Genomic DNA, 18,429 nt, shown 5'->3' on the forward strand with positions numbered 1-18,429 from the left:
TTCTAAATTTCTATATGTTTCAAGGTCCTCTGAGTCCAAAAAAGTGGTTTTTGGGTATTGGTCTGTGTGTGTGTGTGTGTGTGTGTGTGTGTGTGTGTGTGTGTGTGTGTGTGTGTGTGTGTGTGTGTGTGTGTGTGGTGTGTGTGTGTGTGTGTGTGTGTGGTGTGTGTTGTGTGTGTGGTGTGTGGTGTGTGTGTGTGTGTTGTGTGGTGTGTGTGTGTGTGTGTGTGTGTGTGTGTGTGTGTGGTGTGTGTGTGTTTGTGTTTGTGTGGTGTGTGGTGTGTATGAGTACACGATATCTCATCTCCTAATTAACGGAATGACTTGAAACTTGGGACTTAAGGTCCTTACAATATAAGGATCCGACACGAACAATTCCGATCAAATGCAATGAGATGGCGGGTAAATGGAGAAAATGTAACAAAAACAGGGGTTTTCGCGATTTTCTCAAAAACGGCTACAACGATTTTGATTTAATTTATACCTAAAACCTAAAATAGTTTTATAAGCTCTATCAAAGCCATAAGTCTCATACCGTAAAAATTTCAGGAGCTCCGCCCCATCTATGCAAAGTTTGATTTTAGATTCCCAATTATCGGGTCAATATCAGATACATCCCAGTTATCACTACAATTTGAACAAAAAATTCAAGTGGAAAGATTGAGCATAAAAATCTCTACAATTAATGTTCAGTAGCATTTCACCTAAAATTGAAAAAAGCTCGAAATTAGAGAAAATAAGATTATAATTATTATTTAACGAAAATCCTAAAATAAAATTATCCAATTGCAAACTGTCGGCAACTGTTGATTCTATTGAATCATTCACTATGAAGAGATAGTAGACTTGGTGTGTCTGCAGCGCTATTGGCCTGTCACCAGCTGGCTCAGATCTTAGAAAAGTAGATTTGAGATGCGCGGGAACACTAGCGTCAGTTGATCAATTTTCATAATGGCAAGGAAAGTTGTGTGAGTGTAACACACCAGATTTTTCGTGATGCCATATGACGCTGGTAGTCTCTCATATTGTGCCGATCCTACACTCTCACCCAGCCAAAACATTAATAATAGACAGTAGTCAACAATAATCAGTTTGAGTTCACAAATAATCGGCTTAAAATGTGGAACATAAACGACCTATACCATGGGATATCTTCTTATGCTATCTTTCCTCTATGATTGATTCAAACAAGTGGGAATAAATCTCTTCTTATCAACTTCATCCCTTATTTACAGAGATTCCACCCTTCTACAACCTTCGACCTTAAAAACCTGCCCTTTTCCCAATGCAGCCCCTGTCACTCAAGATTTGGAACATGCAGTGGGCTAATTCGGACTTGGACGTACAGGGTCAGTCAGAACAGCTCTCTCTCCCTTGAGAATCACGTGATATGTCAATCAGGTGATCTGCCACCAGTGATTCACCACAGCACTTGATCAATGGCTGTGAGCACCTTTAGTGATGCGGTGAAAGTGGTCTACTATGTCCACTTGGGTTTCACCCACACAAAACTTGTGTTTCCCTGTTTGACCTACAGGTAGAGAGAACATGATTGTAGGGTTCATTATAAAGTGAGGTCCACGTTATAATGGCAGTATTTGATTAACATTGGTGTTGCAATCCTTTTCATCACCCTTCCATCATCTTCGTTTCATCTATGTATCATCTTTGTATCATCTTTTTATAGTAAGGTCGTGTTTCGGATGGACACGTTAAGCCGTCGGTCCGGCTGCCTAAAAAAGCAGTCGTTAGGTCATGTCAGAGGCCCTGAAATGATCAGTTGCGACCTGAAAACTCTGACACCAGACCTGAGCCAGCCAGGTCACTCGATATTATTATTATTATCAGTAAGGTCAACGTTATAATAGCAATTCTAATTAACATTGATGATGATGATGATGTACTCTATTATATAGAAGCGAAATGGCACTCACTCACTGACTGACTGACTCACTCACTCACTCACTCGCAGAACTAAAATCTACCGGACCAAAAACGTTCAAATTTGGTAGGTTTATTCAGTTGGCCCTTTAGAGGCGCACTAAGAACGGATTTGAAAGAAATTCCAAAGATACGCCCGAAATCTGCGTTTTTCCAGCGTTTTTCAGCGTTTTCTCAGCTTTATCGAGAACAAATGAACAGAAAATGTTAAAATTTAGTACATAAGCTCAGCTAGTGAGTGTAATAATGTTGTGTTAGAAGGAATCGCGATAACGTCGAAGATACGCCCAAAATTAGCGTTTTCCCAGCGTTTTTTTGCTTTTTCTCAGATTTATCAAGAACAAATTAACAGAAATTGATCAAATTCAGTACAGAAGCTAAGCTAGGGTGTAATAATGTTGTGTTAGAAGGGATTTGGAATAAAGCCAAGATGCGCCCAAAATCTGCGTTTTTCCAGCGTTTTTTTGCGTTTTCTCAGCGTATCGAGACAATTGAACAGAAAATGTTCAAATCACTACATAAGCTCAGCTGGGGTTAAATAATGTTGTGTTAAAAGGAATTTGAAATAACGCCAAAGATACACCCAAAATTGGCGTTTTTGCGTTTCTCAGTTATTTCATCAAGTAATTGACAGAAAATTTTCAAATTGGTGTAGAGGTTTAGCTAGGATCTGAAAATTTGTAATGAGGTGACTAATATTTTATCAAAGATACGCCCAAAATCAGCGTTTTTCCCAAGTTTTTCTCAGCTCTTCTGCGTTTTCTCAGTACTTTGACTTTCTGATGGAATGAATCATGCTCAAATGAAAAATGCAGGTGAGCGAAGCGAGCTCGTTGATCTCATTTCTGGACGATCCAGTCAGGGGTCCAGGGGGCGGAGCCCCCTGGCTAGACGGATATGGCGAGCGAAGCGAGCCTAACGGCTAGTTGTCTATAATGCTTAGATCATCCTTGTATCATCTTCCCATGGTGAGGTGCACGTTTTAATGGCAGTGATATGATTAACATAAATGTAACAATCCTTGTATTATTGTCTATCATTCGATGAAGCAGCGCTTTCTTTTTCTAGCTCTAAAACGTTTGCTAGATCGTTTTTATTAATTCCTAATATAATTAATTGAATAATATTCAATTTCGAATAAGGAGATTTATCATCTAATCATTGAACAATATTTTATTATCTTGATGAATGGAAAGTAGTTAATAGTTTTATCAATAACTTTAAGTTAATATCAGATTTACGTACCAGTATCAGTCATCTTCTCCAGAAGGCAGTGGCAAGACAGAGAATCGGCAACGCTGATCTCCTATCTTTCTTGAATTTTATTATAATGTGGACCACTCTATAGTCTCAATTACAATATGTCACCTGCAATGGTCTGCTTGGTTTGGACATTCTAATTGAATAAATTCTGGAATAGATTTGAGCTAAGCCTTCAATTCTTCTTTTGTAATTCATGACTCAATGTACGAATCTTCAGTATAATAGGGGTTGAATTTGAATTTGAATTTGAAATTTGAATTTGAAATTGAATGAATTTGAATTGAATTTGAATTGACTCATACACCTACGAGATAGGTAATTCACAAACGTCATATCATCACGTCTTAATTATTGAACTGATTAACTCGAAATTTGACTTATAGATTCTTAATTTTCTACCAAAGATGGTTATAGGCCTTTTTTCAATTCTCCAAGCTACCAGTAGACCAAGTTTTCAGTTTGTCAAGTTTCTATTTCCCTTGCGGAGAACGGATCACCCGCTAGTGAGGTGATAACAAAAAAGACAAGGTTTTTATGAATTTATAGATTCAATGGATGAATGACTGGGATATTAAAATTGGAGAAAGTAATTAACTGTGGAAGTAATTATCATTTATTCTATTTATTATTCGTTACATTAGGCACATTTAACAATATATACATCAAATACATGAATTCATATACATGAATACATGATCCTTTTCGATCAACTCCTCGCTCTCCGAATTTTGATAGTAGTAAGCCAATGTCTAAAAGGTAGGTTATGTTGCTTCACTTTGAATCAAATTCCGAGTCCAGAAATACACAAACCAAAATTTAGAATTTTATTAGATTGAAAACCGAAAAGAATAGAAATATTGTACCGAATAGTTGAAAGAGCCCAGATACAGCATTGATCCTCTTCCAGGAAGTGATAAATCATAGTTTAGTTTTCTGGTGGGAAGGGGGTCGTTTGATCATAAACCTCCCCCCCCCACCAAATCAAAATGGCTGACAAAGACTGGTGGAATTTGGCTGATGAACAATGTACAGTGTTGGCATATTGAAAGCCGTCTGTGCTGGCAAATTTGTCATCATACCAGGAGGCTATCAGACGACAAACAACCAATAAACGATCAGGAAATTTTTGACAAGCGTTCCATTAAAATAATAAATTATTGAAAGTCGACACAAGAGAACATGTTGTGTTTGGAAATTTGTGACGAGGGTTCCATTGAAATAATAAATTATTAAAAGTCAACAATATAGTGGGGTCCACGTTATAATGGCAGTGTTTGATTAGAAATGGTATTGCTATCCTTGTCCATCATTCAACAAAGCAGATAGCTCTTTCTCGCTTTGCTGTGTTGCCAGATCGTCTTTCAACAATGTAGAATTAATAATTGATTAACAAAATATTTCATTTTAATTATGAAAATTCATTATGAAATTATTGAAAATCTCTTGCTTAATAAAATATAACTAACTAGCCGTCAGGCTCGCTTCGCTCGCCATGTCCGTCTAGACAGGGGGCTCTGGCCCCTGGACCCCCGACTGGATCGTCCAAGAATGAGATCAGTAGGCACGCTTCGCTCGCCAGCATTTTTAATTTGAGCATTATGTTATGTTTCGGGGGTTCAGACTAAACGTCTGGCTAAACGGATATGGCGAGCGAAGCGAGCTTGAAGGCTAATAATATAATATTCCCAGGAATAGCTCTGATTGAAGTAGCAGTGCCAAATCAATTTTTCCACAATAAATGCATTTCAATTTTCAACTTGGTGCCAAGCTAACAAAGTCAACTCAACTTAATGCCACCTGACAAAATTATTAATTTAGTTACCAGTTAACAACTGTTTCGAAGAGGTACTCTCTCTAGATTATAGTTCTATATTAACATATGGTAGGACATTTTTCAATTATAATTAAGAGATTGGAATAAGAAGGTATGTTCAACCTACCAAATTTGAGTGAGTGAGTGAGTGACTCAGTCAGTCAGTCAGTGAGTGAGTGCTATTTCGCTTTTATATATAATATATATTATTTCAAACGAGAATAAACCGTTAATATTGCATCAATAAACCTGTATCAGCTACCGTCTATAGAAGGCATTGACAAGACGGATCAGCAACGTTGTTCTCCTATCTTTCTCCACTGCCATTATAACGTGGACCTCACTATACACAGCATGTTGGGTATTGAAATTTGAGTGGAATAGCTTTGAAATTTCGTCGAACGATGAAAGCTGATTTCTGTTTTGAAAGCCGATAAAATATGCATAGGTAGGAGTGGAGTGCTCTGTAGCTTTGAACTTCTAAAAAACAAACAATTATGGTTCATCAAAATAATTTGAGTGGAATAGAAGTTTGGGGGTGTGTGAGTTTTGGAAATATTGAACTACCTGTTCACTAATAAAATAAAGAATATATAGACGATGATTCTCGGAAATAGTTAAGTGGGTTAAGGAATAGGGATTGTATTTAGTCCTGAAAATACACATATCTATTTTGTACGTAATATACTTTGCAGTCCTTATAAATTCTATCACATCAAACGGAGCTTGACAAACATCATCTGTTTAGTCTAATAGAATTTAGAAGGATGGCAAAATATCGTACGAACAAAAATCGATGTGTGTGTAGCTAGCCTTACAGGGCTTTGGAGCGGTTCTTTTATTACTTTCCTTGCCCTATTACCATAGGTAAGGAAAGTATTGCTTTTCGAAAAAAATTAATGTACGCCAATTTCTAAATTTCTATACGTTTCAAGGTCCCCTGAGTCCAAAAATGTGGTTTTTGGGTATTGGTCTGTATGTGTGTGTGTGTGTGTGTGTGTGTGGTGTGTGTGTGTGTGTGTGTGTGTGTGTGTGTGTGTGTGTGGTGTGTGTGTGTGTGTATGAGTGTATGTGTATGTGCGTCTGTGTATGTACACAATATCTCATCTCCCAATAAACGGGATGACTTGGTATTTGGAACTTGAGGTCCTTACAATATAAGGATCCGACACGAACAATTTCGATCTAATGCAATACAAGATGGTGGCTGAAACGGCGGAAATGTTGTCTAAAACAGGGTTTTTCACGATTTTCTCGAAAACCGCTCTAACGATTTTGTTATATTTATACATAAAATAGTCATTGATAAGATGTATCAACTGCCACAAGTCCCATATCTGTAAAAATTTCAAGAGCTCCGCCCAATCTATGCTAAGTTTGATTTTAGATTCTCAATTATCAGGCTTCAGATACAATTAAAACAAAAAATTTGAAGTGGAAAAGATTGAACATGAGAATCTCTATAATTAATGTTCAATAATATTTTCACCTAAAATTGAAAATAGCTCAAAATTCGAGAAAATGTGATTATCCAATTGCAAATTGTTGGCAACTGTTGATTCTATTAAATCATTCACCATGCAGAGATGGCAGACTTCGTGTGTCTCCAGCTTTATTGTCCTGTCACCAGCTGGCTCAGATCTTTGTTTTAAGTAGACTCGAGATGCGCGGGAACACTAGCGTCAGGTGATCAATTTTCATAACGGCAAGGAAAGTTGTTTGAGTGCGCCACACCAGATTTTTTATTACAAGACTAGCAGGTAACCCGTGCTCCGCAAAAATCTAATTAAAAGCTTGCAAACTGACAACTTGACCTACTGAAATCTTGAAGAATTTGAATAAGGCATATAACCATGCACCATGCACGGTATTTCAAGAATCAATATACAGAGTTTCAAGTTAATCAGTTGAGTAGTTCAGACGTGATGATAGTTTGATGATTCGTGAATTCATCATCCCGTTTGTGTACAAGCCAACTCTTTCCTTTATTATATTACTAGCCGTCAGGCTCGCTTCGCTCGCCATATCCGTCCAGCCAGGGGGGTCCCCCTGGACACACGACTGGATTGTCCAAGAATGAGAACAGCAGGCTCGCTTCGCTCGCCTGCATTTTTCATTTGAGCATTTTTATCATATTTTAGGACAATCCAGTCGGGGTCCAGACTAAACGTCTGGTTAAACGGATATGGCGAGCGAAGCGAGCCTGACAGCTAGTAATATAATATTCCCAGGATTGAAGTAGCAGTGCTCAATCAATTTTTCCGCGATAAATGCATTTCAATCTTCAACTTGGTGCCAACCTAACAAAGTCAACTCAACTTAATGCCAACCTGACAAAATTATTAATTTAGTTGTCAGTTAACAACTGTTTCGAAGAGGTACTCTATCTAGATTATAGTTCTATAGTAACATATGATGTGGACATTTCAATATTATAATTAAGAGATTGGGAGAAGAAGAATATACATGCTAAAAGACGAACTTTAAACCCTTAAAAACAACCCTTAGAGTTAAATATTGCCAAAAGATTTCTTAGTGCGCCTCTAAAGGGCCAACTGAACATACCTACCAAATTTGAACGTTTTTAGTCCGGTAGATTTTTAGTTATGCGAGTGAGTGAGTGAGTGAGTCAGTCAGTCAGTGAGTGAGTGCCATTTCGCTTTTATATATAGAAGATGAAAGATAGACTAGCCGGAAACCCGTGCTAACTGAAACTAGAGAGAGAATTCTGAGTTGGGAACTGTAAGATTATTATGTACAGGAAACATAAAAAATAATGATTATTTTATAATTTTGTCAAAATTTCGTGAATAATTTTCATCACAGTTGAAAATTCATAGACTCAACCAACGACGTAGAACGAGAGTTGAATAATCATGGAGTATATTCATCAACAAAAAGGTTGGAAATATTACATCTATCTCTAGTATAATGAAGGAGGGAATTGACTTGCATATAATTATGATAGAGGAAAGAGTTGACTTATTCACGTACGGAATAGGAAATATATGAATGACGCGTCATCACGTCTGAACTACTGTACTCAGCTTGAGATTCGGAATAAAGATTCTTAAGGCTGTGCAAAGGCTGAAATTAAACTTTCTACTGGTGATATTTTTCAAAGTTTTTCGATTTGTATATCATCAAGCTATCAAAATGAAAAAGTTTCTCAGAAAAACTTTTTTTTCGATCATTACTTTTTGAGATATGAGCGCCTGAAGTTTGAATTTTTGGGACAGAACATTTCAAATCCGGTAAGATATAATAAATCCATGTGATTTGAAGGATGGATTCTTCATGGTATTGTTGATCTAGTAAAACAATAATTTTCTGAAAATATCAATTTTTGAAAAGTTATTCAATTTACCAAAAATAACTCAACTAAAAGTTATTTTTAGTAAATTGAATAACTTTTTCAAAAATTGATATTTTCAGAAAATTATTGTTTTACCAGATCAAAAATACCATGTAGTATCTAACCTCTAAATCTCATGGATTTATCTTTTATCGAATTTGAAATGTGCTGTCCCAAAAATTCAAACTTCAGGCGCTCATATCTCAAAAAGTAATGATCAGAAAAAAATGTTTTCCTGAGAAAACTTTTTCATTTTGATAGCTTGATGATATACAAATCGGAAAACTTTGAAAAATATCACGAATAGAAAGTTCATTCTTAGCCTTTGCACAGCCTTAATTTAACGAGGATGGCGATGGGTCTATTTTGAATTCTTCAAGATTCCAGTAGGTCAAGTTTTCAGTTTGTCAATTTTTTAATAAGACTTACGGAACACCTGCTTGTTTTTAATGTAAAAGAGACCCCGTTTTTAAGAGACCCTGTTATATCGAATTCCTCTCAGTCACTGGAGACACGTCATAACAAGAGCTTACTGTTTTTTACATTCATAAATTACGAATTCCCGAATCTGAAATATTGACTTTCCATAAAAAGGAAAATACAGAGACAGAGAGAGATATACCAGTTTTAAGAGAGAACATGATGGAAGAGATTGATTGATTGATTACAATATATACTGGCTTATACACTTATATGCAATAGCTTACAATACAGCAAAATTATAGATGAATTTACATAATATAGACTAAGAAAATAATTATTGAATTGTATATGATATGAAAAAGCAATTTGTAATATAATAACTACAGGTAATTATATTGTTATGCATCTACATAAATTGGCGGAGCTTTGGACATATCAATGTCCATTCTTCGGAAAGAATATTAAAAATATCCTCCCCACTTACTCTCTACCAAACTCAAGAGAAAGGGAGAAACAAAGAGAAAGGGAGAGAGAGAATGTAATATCACTCTTACATTGTAAGAGCTCGTTAAAGGTCACCCTCTTCCCCACCACTTCTATATACGTTAATTGGAATCCTCCGGCCTAATAACTGATGAGGAATCGACTGAGATTTTATAAACAAACAATATTCCAACGCTGTTTCCTCCTACAATCTTTATCATCTTCACTTTTTCAAAACTTTTAAAACCCATTTACTTCCACGTGATTGATCTCAAGATTATTTTGCTTGGAATTCAATTACTAATTCGTTTTTCAGGGGTATACTCTCCCTCAAACCCTCAATGATTAATTCGTTTTACCAGAGACAATTCCCCTAGACCCTTCTATTCAAAGGCAGTGATAGATTCCAATCACATTTTGATTATCGGAGTTTTATTTAACTCATCATTTTTGATCTCAGCATTTTCTTTATTACTTTCCTTGGGCTATATTCTCTGTAAATGACGCAGATAACTTGATCAACAGTCAATTTATAATATGTTTTTATTCTTTCTATCTCAACTCACTGGATCATTCACTCTCTTCGTCTTCTCTTTCTCTTCTTGCTTACTTTCTTTTCACTGGATCATTCTCTCTCCGTATTCTCTCTCTCTTTATTCCCTTTCTCTTCTCGCTTTTCTCTCTTTTTACTGTATCATTCTCTCTCCCTTTCTCTTTTTGTTCTACGTTCTTCTTACTGGATCAATCGCTCTCTCAGTCCTCTGTTTTCCTTCCTTTCTCTTCTCGCTTTTTTCTCTTTTTACTGTATCATTCTCTCTCTTTGTATTCTCTCTCTCCCTTTCTCTTTTTGTTCTACGTTCTTCTTACTGGATCATTCTCTCTCTCAGTCCTCTGTTTTTCTTTCCTTTCTCTTCTTGCTCCAATTCCTTCTTACTGGATCATTCTCTCTCTTTGTATTCTCTCTCTCCCTTTCTCTTTTTGTTCTACGTTCTTCTTACAGGATCATTCTCTCTCTCAGTCCTCTGTTTTTCTTTCCTTTCTCTTCTTGCTCCAATTCCTCCTTACTGGAATATTCTCTCTCTTTGTATTCTCTCTCTCCCTTTCTCTTTTTGTTCTACGTTCTTCTTACAGGATCATTCTCTCTCTCTCAGTCCTCTGTTTTTCTTTCCTTTCTCTTCTTGCTCCAATTCCTTCTTACTGGATCATTCGCTCTCTTTGTATTCTCTCTACCCCTTTCTCTTTTTGTCCTACGTTCTTCTTACAGGATCATTCTCTCTCTCTCAGTCCTCTGTTTTTCTTTCCTTTCTCTTCTTGCTCCAATTCCTTCTTACTGGATCATTCTCTCTCTTTGTATTCTCTCTCTCCCTTTCTCTTTTTGTTCTACGTTCTTCTTACTGGATCATTCTCTCTCTTTGTATTCTCTCTCTCCCATTCTCTTTTTGTTCTACGTTCTTCTTACAGGATCATTCTCTCTTTCACTCCTCTGTTTTTCTTTCCTTTCTCTTCTTGCTCCAATTCCTTCTTACTGGATCATTCTCTCTCTTTGTATTCTCTCTCTCCCTTTCTCTTTTTGTTCTACGTTCTTCTTACTGGATCATTCTCTCTCTCCCTTTCTCTTTTTGTTCTACGTTCTTCTTACTGGATCATTCTCTCTCTCTCAGTCCTCTGTTTTTCTTTTCTTTCTCTTCTTGCTCCAATTCCTTCTTACTGGATCATTCTCTCTCCCTTTCTCTTTTTGTTCTACGTTCTTCTTACTGGATCACTCTCTCTCTCAGTCCTCTGTTTTTCTTTCCCTTCTCTTCTTGCTCTAATTCCTTCTTACTGGATCATTCCATCTCTCCGTTCTCTGTTTCTCTTCCCTTTCTCTTATTGCTTCACTTTCTTCTCACTGGATCATTCTCTCTCTCTCCCTGTATTTTTTTCTTTCCCCTTTTTCTCCTTGCTCTAATTTCTTCTTACTGGTTCATTCTCTCTCTCCGTCCTTTCTCTCTCCCTCCCTTCCCTTTCTCTTCTTGCTTCACCCCCTTATCCCCTTGTTTCACTCTGAAACGTCCTAGCGTTGTAGAAGGGGAATACTCAACAGATCCAGGGTGATTAATTCACCCTGTCTACTGATAGGAAGCTCCTCATTTTTTCTCTTCTTATCTCCATCGAAACCATCCTTTATACTCTTCCACTCAATTAGCATTGTTCTGATCAATTAGAACTCACTCATCCACTATATTTTCATCTTGGTCTCCTCCTCCTTCTTCTTCTTCTTCTTTTCTTCTTCTTCTTCTTCTTCTTCTTCTTCTTCTTCTTCTTCTTCTTCTTTTTCTTCTTCTTCTTCTTCGTTCTCCTTCTTCTTCTTGTCTTAACAATGTATGCTGGAGTGAGCGCGGGAAACTGGAATGAAGCGTTGAAAGTAATGCAGGATTAAGGGATTTCAAAGGGAGTGTTTCGGAGGGAAAGAGAAGGAAGACGTGAGTGGAGCAGGTGGAAGTGAGGTGAAGGAGTGAAAAGGAGAAAGGCATAAGGGAGAGGAATAGAGAGTGTTACTGAGGAAGAGAGATGGAGAACGTGGTGGGAAAGGAGAGAAGAAGACAGAAGAAAAGGGAGAGAAATGGAGGGTTTGTTTCGAGGGAAGAAAGGGAAAAAGTTGGTGGCGAAAGAGGAGGAAGAGAGAAAAAAGAGGGAAAAGGAGAAAGAGAAAGGGTGAGGAATAGGGAGTTTCACAGAGGGAAAGAGAGGGAAAACATGATGAGAAAGGAGATTAAGTGGAAAAGAGGAAAAAGAGAAAGAAAATGGAAGTGAAACGGAGAGGAAAAGATGGAAAACTTTATGGGAAAGGAGATGAAGTAGAAAGTATGCGAAAGAGAGAGGAAAAGGGGAGAAAAAGTGGGCTGTTTTGAAGGAAAAGCGAGGAAAAATGTGGGTGGAGAAGGAGGTATGAAAGAATGAGAAGGAGGGAAAAAAGGAGAAGAATAGGGAGTGTTACGGAGGGAACAATTGGGAAAAGGAGAAGAATGAGAGAGGAAAAGGGAGAAAAATAGGGATTTCAAAGAGAGTGTCACGGAACGAAAGAGGGGAAGAAAGTAGGAGAAAAATAAGGAGGTAGTGGAAGAGAAGAAGGGAAAATGAGGAAGAAGAGAGAGGGAAAGTGAGAGGAATATAAAGTTGCGTACAGATTTACGCGCCGCGGACATTAGCAATTCATCAGCTGATGCCAAGCTTTTTTATATCTGTATCTTACCGTTTCTGTAAAAATACAGATATAATCAGCTGATAAAAAGTGAATTGCTCATATTCGCGGCGCGTGAATATGTACGCACCTTTAGATTAGATTAGAATAGCGATGGGAATAGAGATTAGATTAGGAATAGGGAGTGTTACGGAGGGAGTGAGAGGGGGAAAGTGATGGGAGAAGGAGGAAGTAGAGACCAAAAATGAGAGAAAAAGAGGGAGGAACTTGGGGGGGTGATAGGAATAAGAGAGAGGGAAAATGAGAGAAAAATAGAGAGTTGGTTTGGAGTCTAGCCAACTGGTGGAATTGAGTTTTTTTCAATTGAATCGGAAAATCGTTAGGAGCACTTAAGAGCGTTAGGAACACTCAATGCAATAACATACAAGTCTCCCACCACATTAGTTGGCTCTCAACACTAGTGCAGATAATGTGCATTCAACGATAGTTCAATACATGTTCTTCTTAATCACCCTGTAGAATAATTCATTGTTGTTCCCTGATTGTGTTGATAGCGTGAATTGATTTTTTATACTTTGTAAATTTGTTTAATAATTAGGAATACCTCCATTAAATGTAAATTACTGTCTAATGCAGTAAATATTGTAATATACATGAATAAAGAACTCTAATGTAATCTAATCTGTGGGGAGCTTCCACCAGCTATTATAGTAAGGTCCACGATATAATAGCAGTGTTTGATTAGCAATGGTATTGCTATCCTTGTCTATCATTCACCAAAGCGGATAGCGCTATCTCTTTCTTGCTTCGCTCTTTTGCCAGATCGTCTTTTAACAATGTGGAACTATTAATTAATTGACAAATATCCCATCTTTATTATGTAAATTCATTATGAAAAATACAATTTCTTGCTTAATAAAATATAATTGATACCTTGACCGAACCTAGTGAAATCTATGTTTTAACTCGGATTTTCTTTTGTCTGTCTGTATGTAACGCGATTACGGCCAAACGCGTTGATAGAATTCGATGACATTTGCCAGGAATATTCCTGGATTGTAGATGTTTACACAAGGCTTTCTAAAATTTTGCATTTTTAAGGATAATATGAAAAGAAAAGGAATTCCTCCATACTCTGATATCACTATATAATCTACTTTGAAGATGGATCAATCAGACTATAGAATTATTCATAATCAATCAGCTGACAAGTGATAAGTTATTCATTGCATGCATTACACAGATGTCTGATCGTGTCTATTTCTATAAGGTAGGGTTTCAATAGTTTTTATGATGCGTGCCCATCAGTATCAATATTCTCACATTTTAAAAACAAATTTAATAGGTGATTGAAAATTAAATAAAAAATGATGAAATGAACTAAATAATTCTGAAGAATTATAATACTCTTGATTGAAAAAAAGTTATTCCAAAATAGTTGAGATATATTTTTATCAGATGGGAAGATTATCACGGTACTGGATAAATCATCATAAAGGTGCGTACAGATTTACGCGCCGCGAACACGAGCAATTCACTTTTAATCAGCTGATGCCAAGCTTTTTATATCTATATCTTACCGTTTCTGTAAAAAACAGATATAATCAGCTGATTAAAAGTGGATTGCTCATGTTCGCGGCGCGTATATCTGTACGCACCTTAGGGATACAAATTCAAACGTGAACTGAGTTTATTAACATAAGTGAGTTTTTGATCTTGGAGAAAACAAATAACAGTTTAAGAGTAGATCAACTGTGAATTGTGATTCAACTGAATCAACTAGAACAGGTGATATTTGTGATGAGAAAACTGTGTGAGGTCTACTGTTCACAGAACTACTAGTATTGTAGGCTACCATCTCAAACAAACTGTAATCATGTTATTTCTGCCAGTTGTTAACAAGCAACTGAAATCTGAAACTTGTAATTAAACTGGATTGGTTAGAATTATTATGGAAGCAGCTAAATATTTCTTTCACAAGTATGAAATGACAGTAGGTTTCATGGGGATCCTATTCCAATTAAAAAACTACTCTCTGTCGCTTCAAAACTTTGTCCGCTATCTTGGATCTGCCATATAGATCCAACTTTATTCCGAATTCAGCTTTATTTTGAATGCAAATTTATTTTTTCAAATAGGAACATGGTAATGATTGAGATACCTGATTACAATACAAAATTTCAATTTATAATTTTGTTGTCCAACGAACTTGACCTGTGAAAAGGTTCGAAGGATACGAGTTCAAAAATTGAAGCTGATTGATGAATTCTTTCTAAAGCTATTATAGAATACACAAAAAGACGGACAACGACTTTGGCTTCAATTGGGTAAGAAATGAGAACTCACTAACGCTCGTTCAATCAGCTGTTTGGTAATGTTTTCATTGTTTTTGATCCGTATCTGAAATTTCGAATGATACCAACATTTCGGCATTCAAAAGCAGTAAACCCCAACCTTTCTAACCTACCATTTCACCAATCAAACAGAAGTTTTCATCCAGTTTTATAGGTTGGATAAGTCTATTTAAATAAAATCGAAATGGCACTCACTCACTGACTCACTCACTCGCAGAACTAAAAATCTACTGGACCAAAAACGTTCAAATTTGGTAGGTATGTTCAGTTGGCCCTTTAGAGGCGCACTAAGAACGGATTTGGAAAAATTTCCAAAAATACGCCCAAAATCTGCGTTTTTTAGCGTTTTCTCAGCTTTATCGAGAACAAATGAACAGAAAATGTTCATATTTAGTACAGAAGCTCAGCTAGGGTGTAGTCTAATAATGTTGAGTTAGAACGAATTTGAAATAATGCCAAAAATACGCCCAAAATCTGCGTTTTACAGCGTTTTTTTGCGCTTTCTCAGCTTTATCAAGAACAAATGAACAGAAAATGTTCAAATTTGATACAGAAGCTCAGCTTGGGTGTAATAATGTTGTGTTTGAAGGAATTTGAAATAACGCCAAAGATACGCCCAAAATAGCCTTTTTCCAACGTTTTTCTCAGCTTTTCAGCGTTTTCTCACCTTTTTTATAACTGATGGAAATATATTAGAAACAAATTCAGGTTTAGCTGAGGTGGAAGAATTTTGTTCGTCAAAGATACGCCGATATACGTAGTAACAGGTGTTTAAAACGTTCAAATTCGGTACATAGGTTCCGCTGAGGTCCACATGCAGGCGAGCGAAGCGAGCCCGCTGATCTCATTCTTGGACGACCCAGTCGGGGGTCCAGGGGGCGGAGCCCCCTGGCTAGACTGATATGGCGAGCGAAGCGAGCCTGGGGCTAGTAGGAATATAGAGGAGCTGAGACCATTCTAATGAATTCTGATCGCAAGATGGCAGTTTTGAAATGATTATTACTTTTAAACAAACTTTATCCCCAAGTCTAAAGTTTTGATCAGTCCCTCTCAAATTTTTCAAAAGTATTTTGGGACATTTTTCAGGTTGCAACCGGTTCAGGAACCATTTCTCACTACTTCAATCTACACGTGGTGGTTCCTTCTGCCTACATCCTGGGCAGTGGAGAGTATCACATAGGAGAAGGCAGCACCATCAGCCTTGTCTGCATCATAGAAAATGTGAGTGAGAACATCTGGAAGAAATAAAATAGTTATGTTTTTACTCTTTCAATAATAATCATTTCAAACAACCAATGCGAGCTCTATAAATAGAACTAAGGACTTATGTTACTGCAAATATTGACGGAAGAGCTAAATAGCATGAAAAAATTTGAAGAATAAAAATTATACTTGAATTTGAAAAAAAGGTAAGTGAAAACATTTAAATATCTGGAAAAGATATAATAGTTATAGAATAGAATAATCATTTCAAACATCCAATGAAAGCTATAGTGAGGTCCACGTTATAATATTGCAATGTACAATTGACAATACTGTTGCTGTCCTTTTCTATCATACAACAAAACAGATAGCGCTATCTCTCTCTAGCTTTGCAATGTTATCAGTTTGCCAGAATATTTATTTTTACTTTTAACAGTGACTATACAAAAGTAGACTAACAATCTTAGCCGCCATGTTTTTTTTTTCTTCGTTCTATCAAAATACTTGCTACACAAGTCGTATAATCGATTTAAAATGTATTTTTGAAACAATGAAATAATTTTTAGACATTACCGTATGAGAGACACAAATTAAAATACCTGAAGTGACATTTCAAAAGTTGATAACTAACCATCCTAGACTTTTATCCATGCTTCAGTTAGCCTACACGTTTAGGTTAGACCTACTCGTACCGATATAAATAATAATTGAAAGGTTATTTCAGAATTTTTTCCAATGAAATACTTTTTAAAAAAGGATTCCTATTTTTCCATCATTTTTAAAAGAAATGAAAAAGAATACCCACCAAATAACTCAATTCCTTTTGTTTTGGAATTCAGATTGGTGTATCACAGCTTTTTAAATTAGCCGCCATTTCAGGTTTGTATTAGAATAAAAATCTGATCTCAGTATGGAAGCAAATGTTTGAATCAAATTATGAAAAAAAATGACAAAAAATTGAAAACAAATATGATTAATATGAAAACAAAAATGATTATTTTACTGAGGAACTGATAATTATTATTAGATCAATTTAATGGGATGAATTGAGTAACAGCTGTGTACAATCAGTGGCAAAATTGAGAGACTTGGCAACGTTTTTCTCCTATCTTTCTCCACTGCCATTAAAACGTGTACCTCACTATATATAAATAGAACTAAGGACTTCTGCCACTGCAATAATATTGACCGAAGAACTAAATAGCAGAAGGAAATTTGAAGATTACACTTGAATTTGAAATGAAACAATTATGAGATCATCACTACCAATAGTAAGTGCACTTTAACTTCATAAGTGTTTTAAAAATTCTAGTTATATTTTGTTAGTGAAAAAGTATGGATACGCAACAGAGTTGAAGAATTATATAAATCAAAATTAGAAATCCAAGTACCCTTTTAAAATCGTACAATTTTGAAAAGGTACTTGGATTTATAATTTTTATTTATAACTAGCAGGTAACCCGTGCTCCGCAAGGGATCATTTTGAAACTTGACAAACTGAAAACTTGACTGAGTGGACCATCCTCAGTTAATTAAGAAACTGTATGCAAAATTTAAAGTTGAATTCAGTCCAGTAGTTTAGACGTGATGATGCGTCAAACATAATTTTCATATCCTGTATGTGTATAAGCCAGTTCTTTCCTTTATTATAGTATAGATAAATTCTTGATACTAACATAATAAAGTGATATAACTGAAATCTTGAAGATATTAAAATGGGCCTTTGTCCATCCCACATGAATTGAGAATCTATATGCAAAATTTCAAGTTCATCTGTTGAGTAGTTGAGACGTGATGATTCGTCATTCGTTCTATAATAATTTTCACAATAGAAGTTCAATCTCAGTTTCTATTATCACTGGAATGAATAATAATTAGAGACTCGAATATACTTTAGGATTTATAATGATGACCAGTAATCGATGAAAACTTCATGATTTATTTATTTACAATGCAAATGACACTACTAATGGAAAAACCATGTGGAACGAATGCCAGATACTAGGATACCAAGGCTGTCATGAAATATAGATCCTACGGTAGAAGGGATATTGGCAGACCTCTGAAAAGATGGTAAAATAAATAGTTATATCCTATGAAACCGGAGCAGGTGTGTACGCCTAATCCTTGAAAGAAGAAGAAGAAGAAGAGAAGAAGAAGAAGAAGAAGAAGAAGAGAAGAAGAAGAAGAAGAAGAAGAATCAAATGACACTAATGTAATAACATTGGTAGATAAAATAATAAGGTAGTCCTTGTGCTATTATTTCCTCTTCCAAATTTATAGGTGACAAAGTCCAAGATAAGGTTAGAATTTCACGTGTACAATTTATATAAAATTTTGGTCCAAAATAAAATATTGAATATTAATATTAAATTATGAATTTTAATATTACTGTATTTATGTAACCCGAAGC

General features: G+C 36.0%; 1 protein-coding gene across 1 annotated transcript in view; it reads left to right on the forward strand.

Moving 5' to 3' along the window:
* The first annotated feature begins 11,637 nt into the window (after window positions 1-11,637).
* The window catches only part of LOC120349740, a 34,669-nt gene continuing 27,877 nt past the window's right edge, over window positions 11,638-18,429 (forward strand). The window contains exons 1-2 of the mRNA XM_039420301.1: window positions 11,638-11,682; window positions 15,900-16,034. Of these exons, the coding sequence (XP_039276235.1) occupies window positions 11,638-11,682; window positions 15,900-16,034 (180 nt within the window). The remainder of the gene's footprint in view (window positions 11,683-15,899; window positions 16,035-18,429) is intronic.

The sequence above is a fragment of the Nilaparvata lugens genome, chromosome 2 (assembly GCF_014356525.2).
Source record: "Nilaparvata lugens isolate BPH chromosome 2, ASM1435652v1, whole genome shotgun sequence".
NCBI classification, from domain to species: domain Eukaryota; kingdom Metazoa; phylum Arthropoda; class Insecta; order Hemiptera; family Delphacidae; genus Nilaparvata; species Nilaparvata lugens.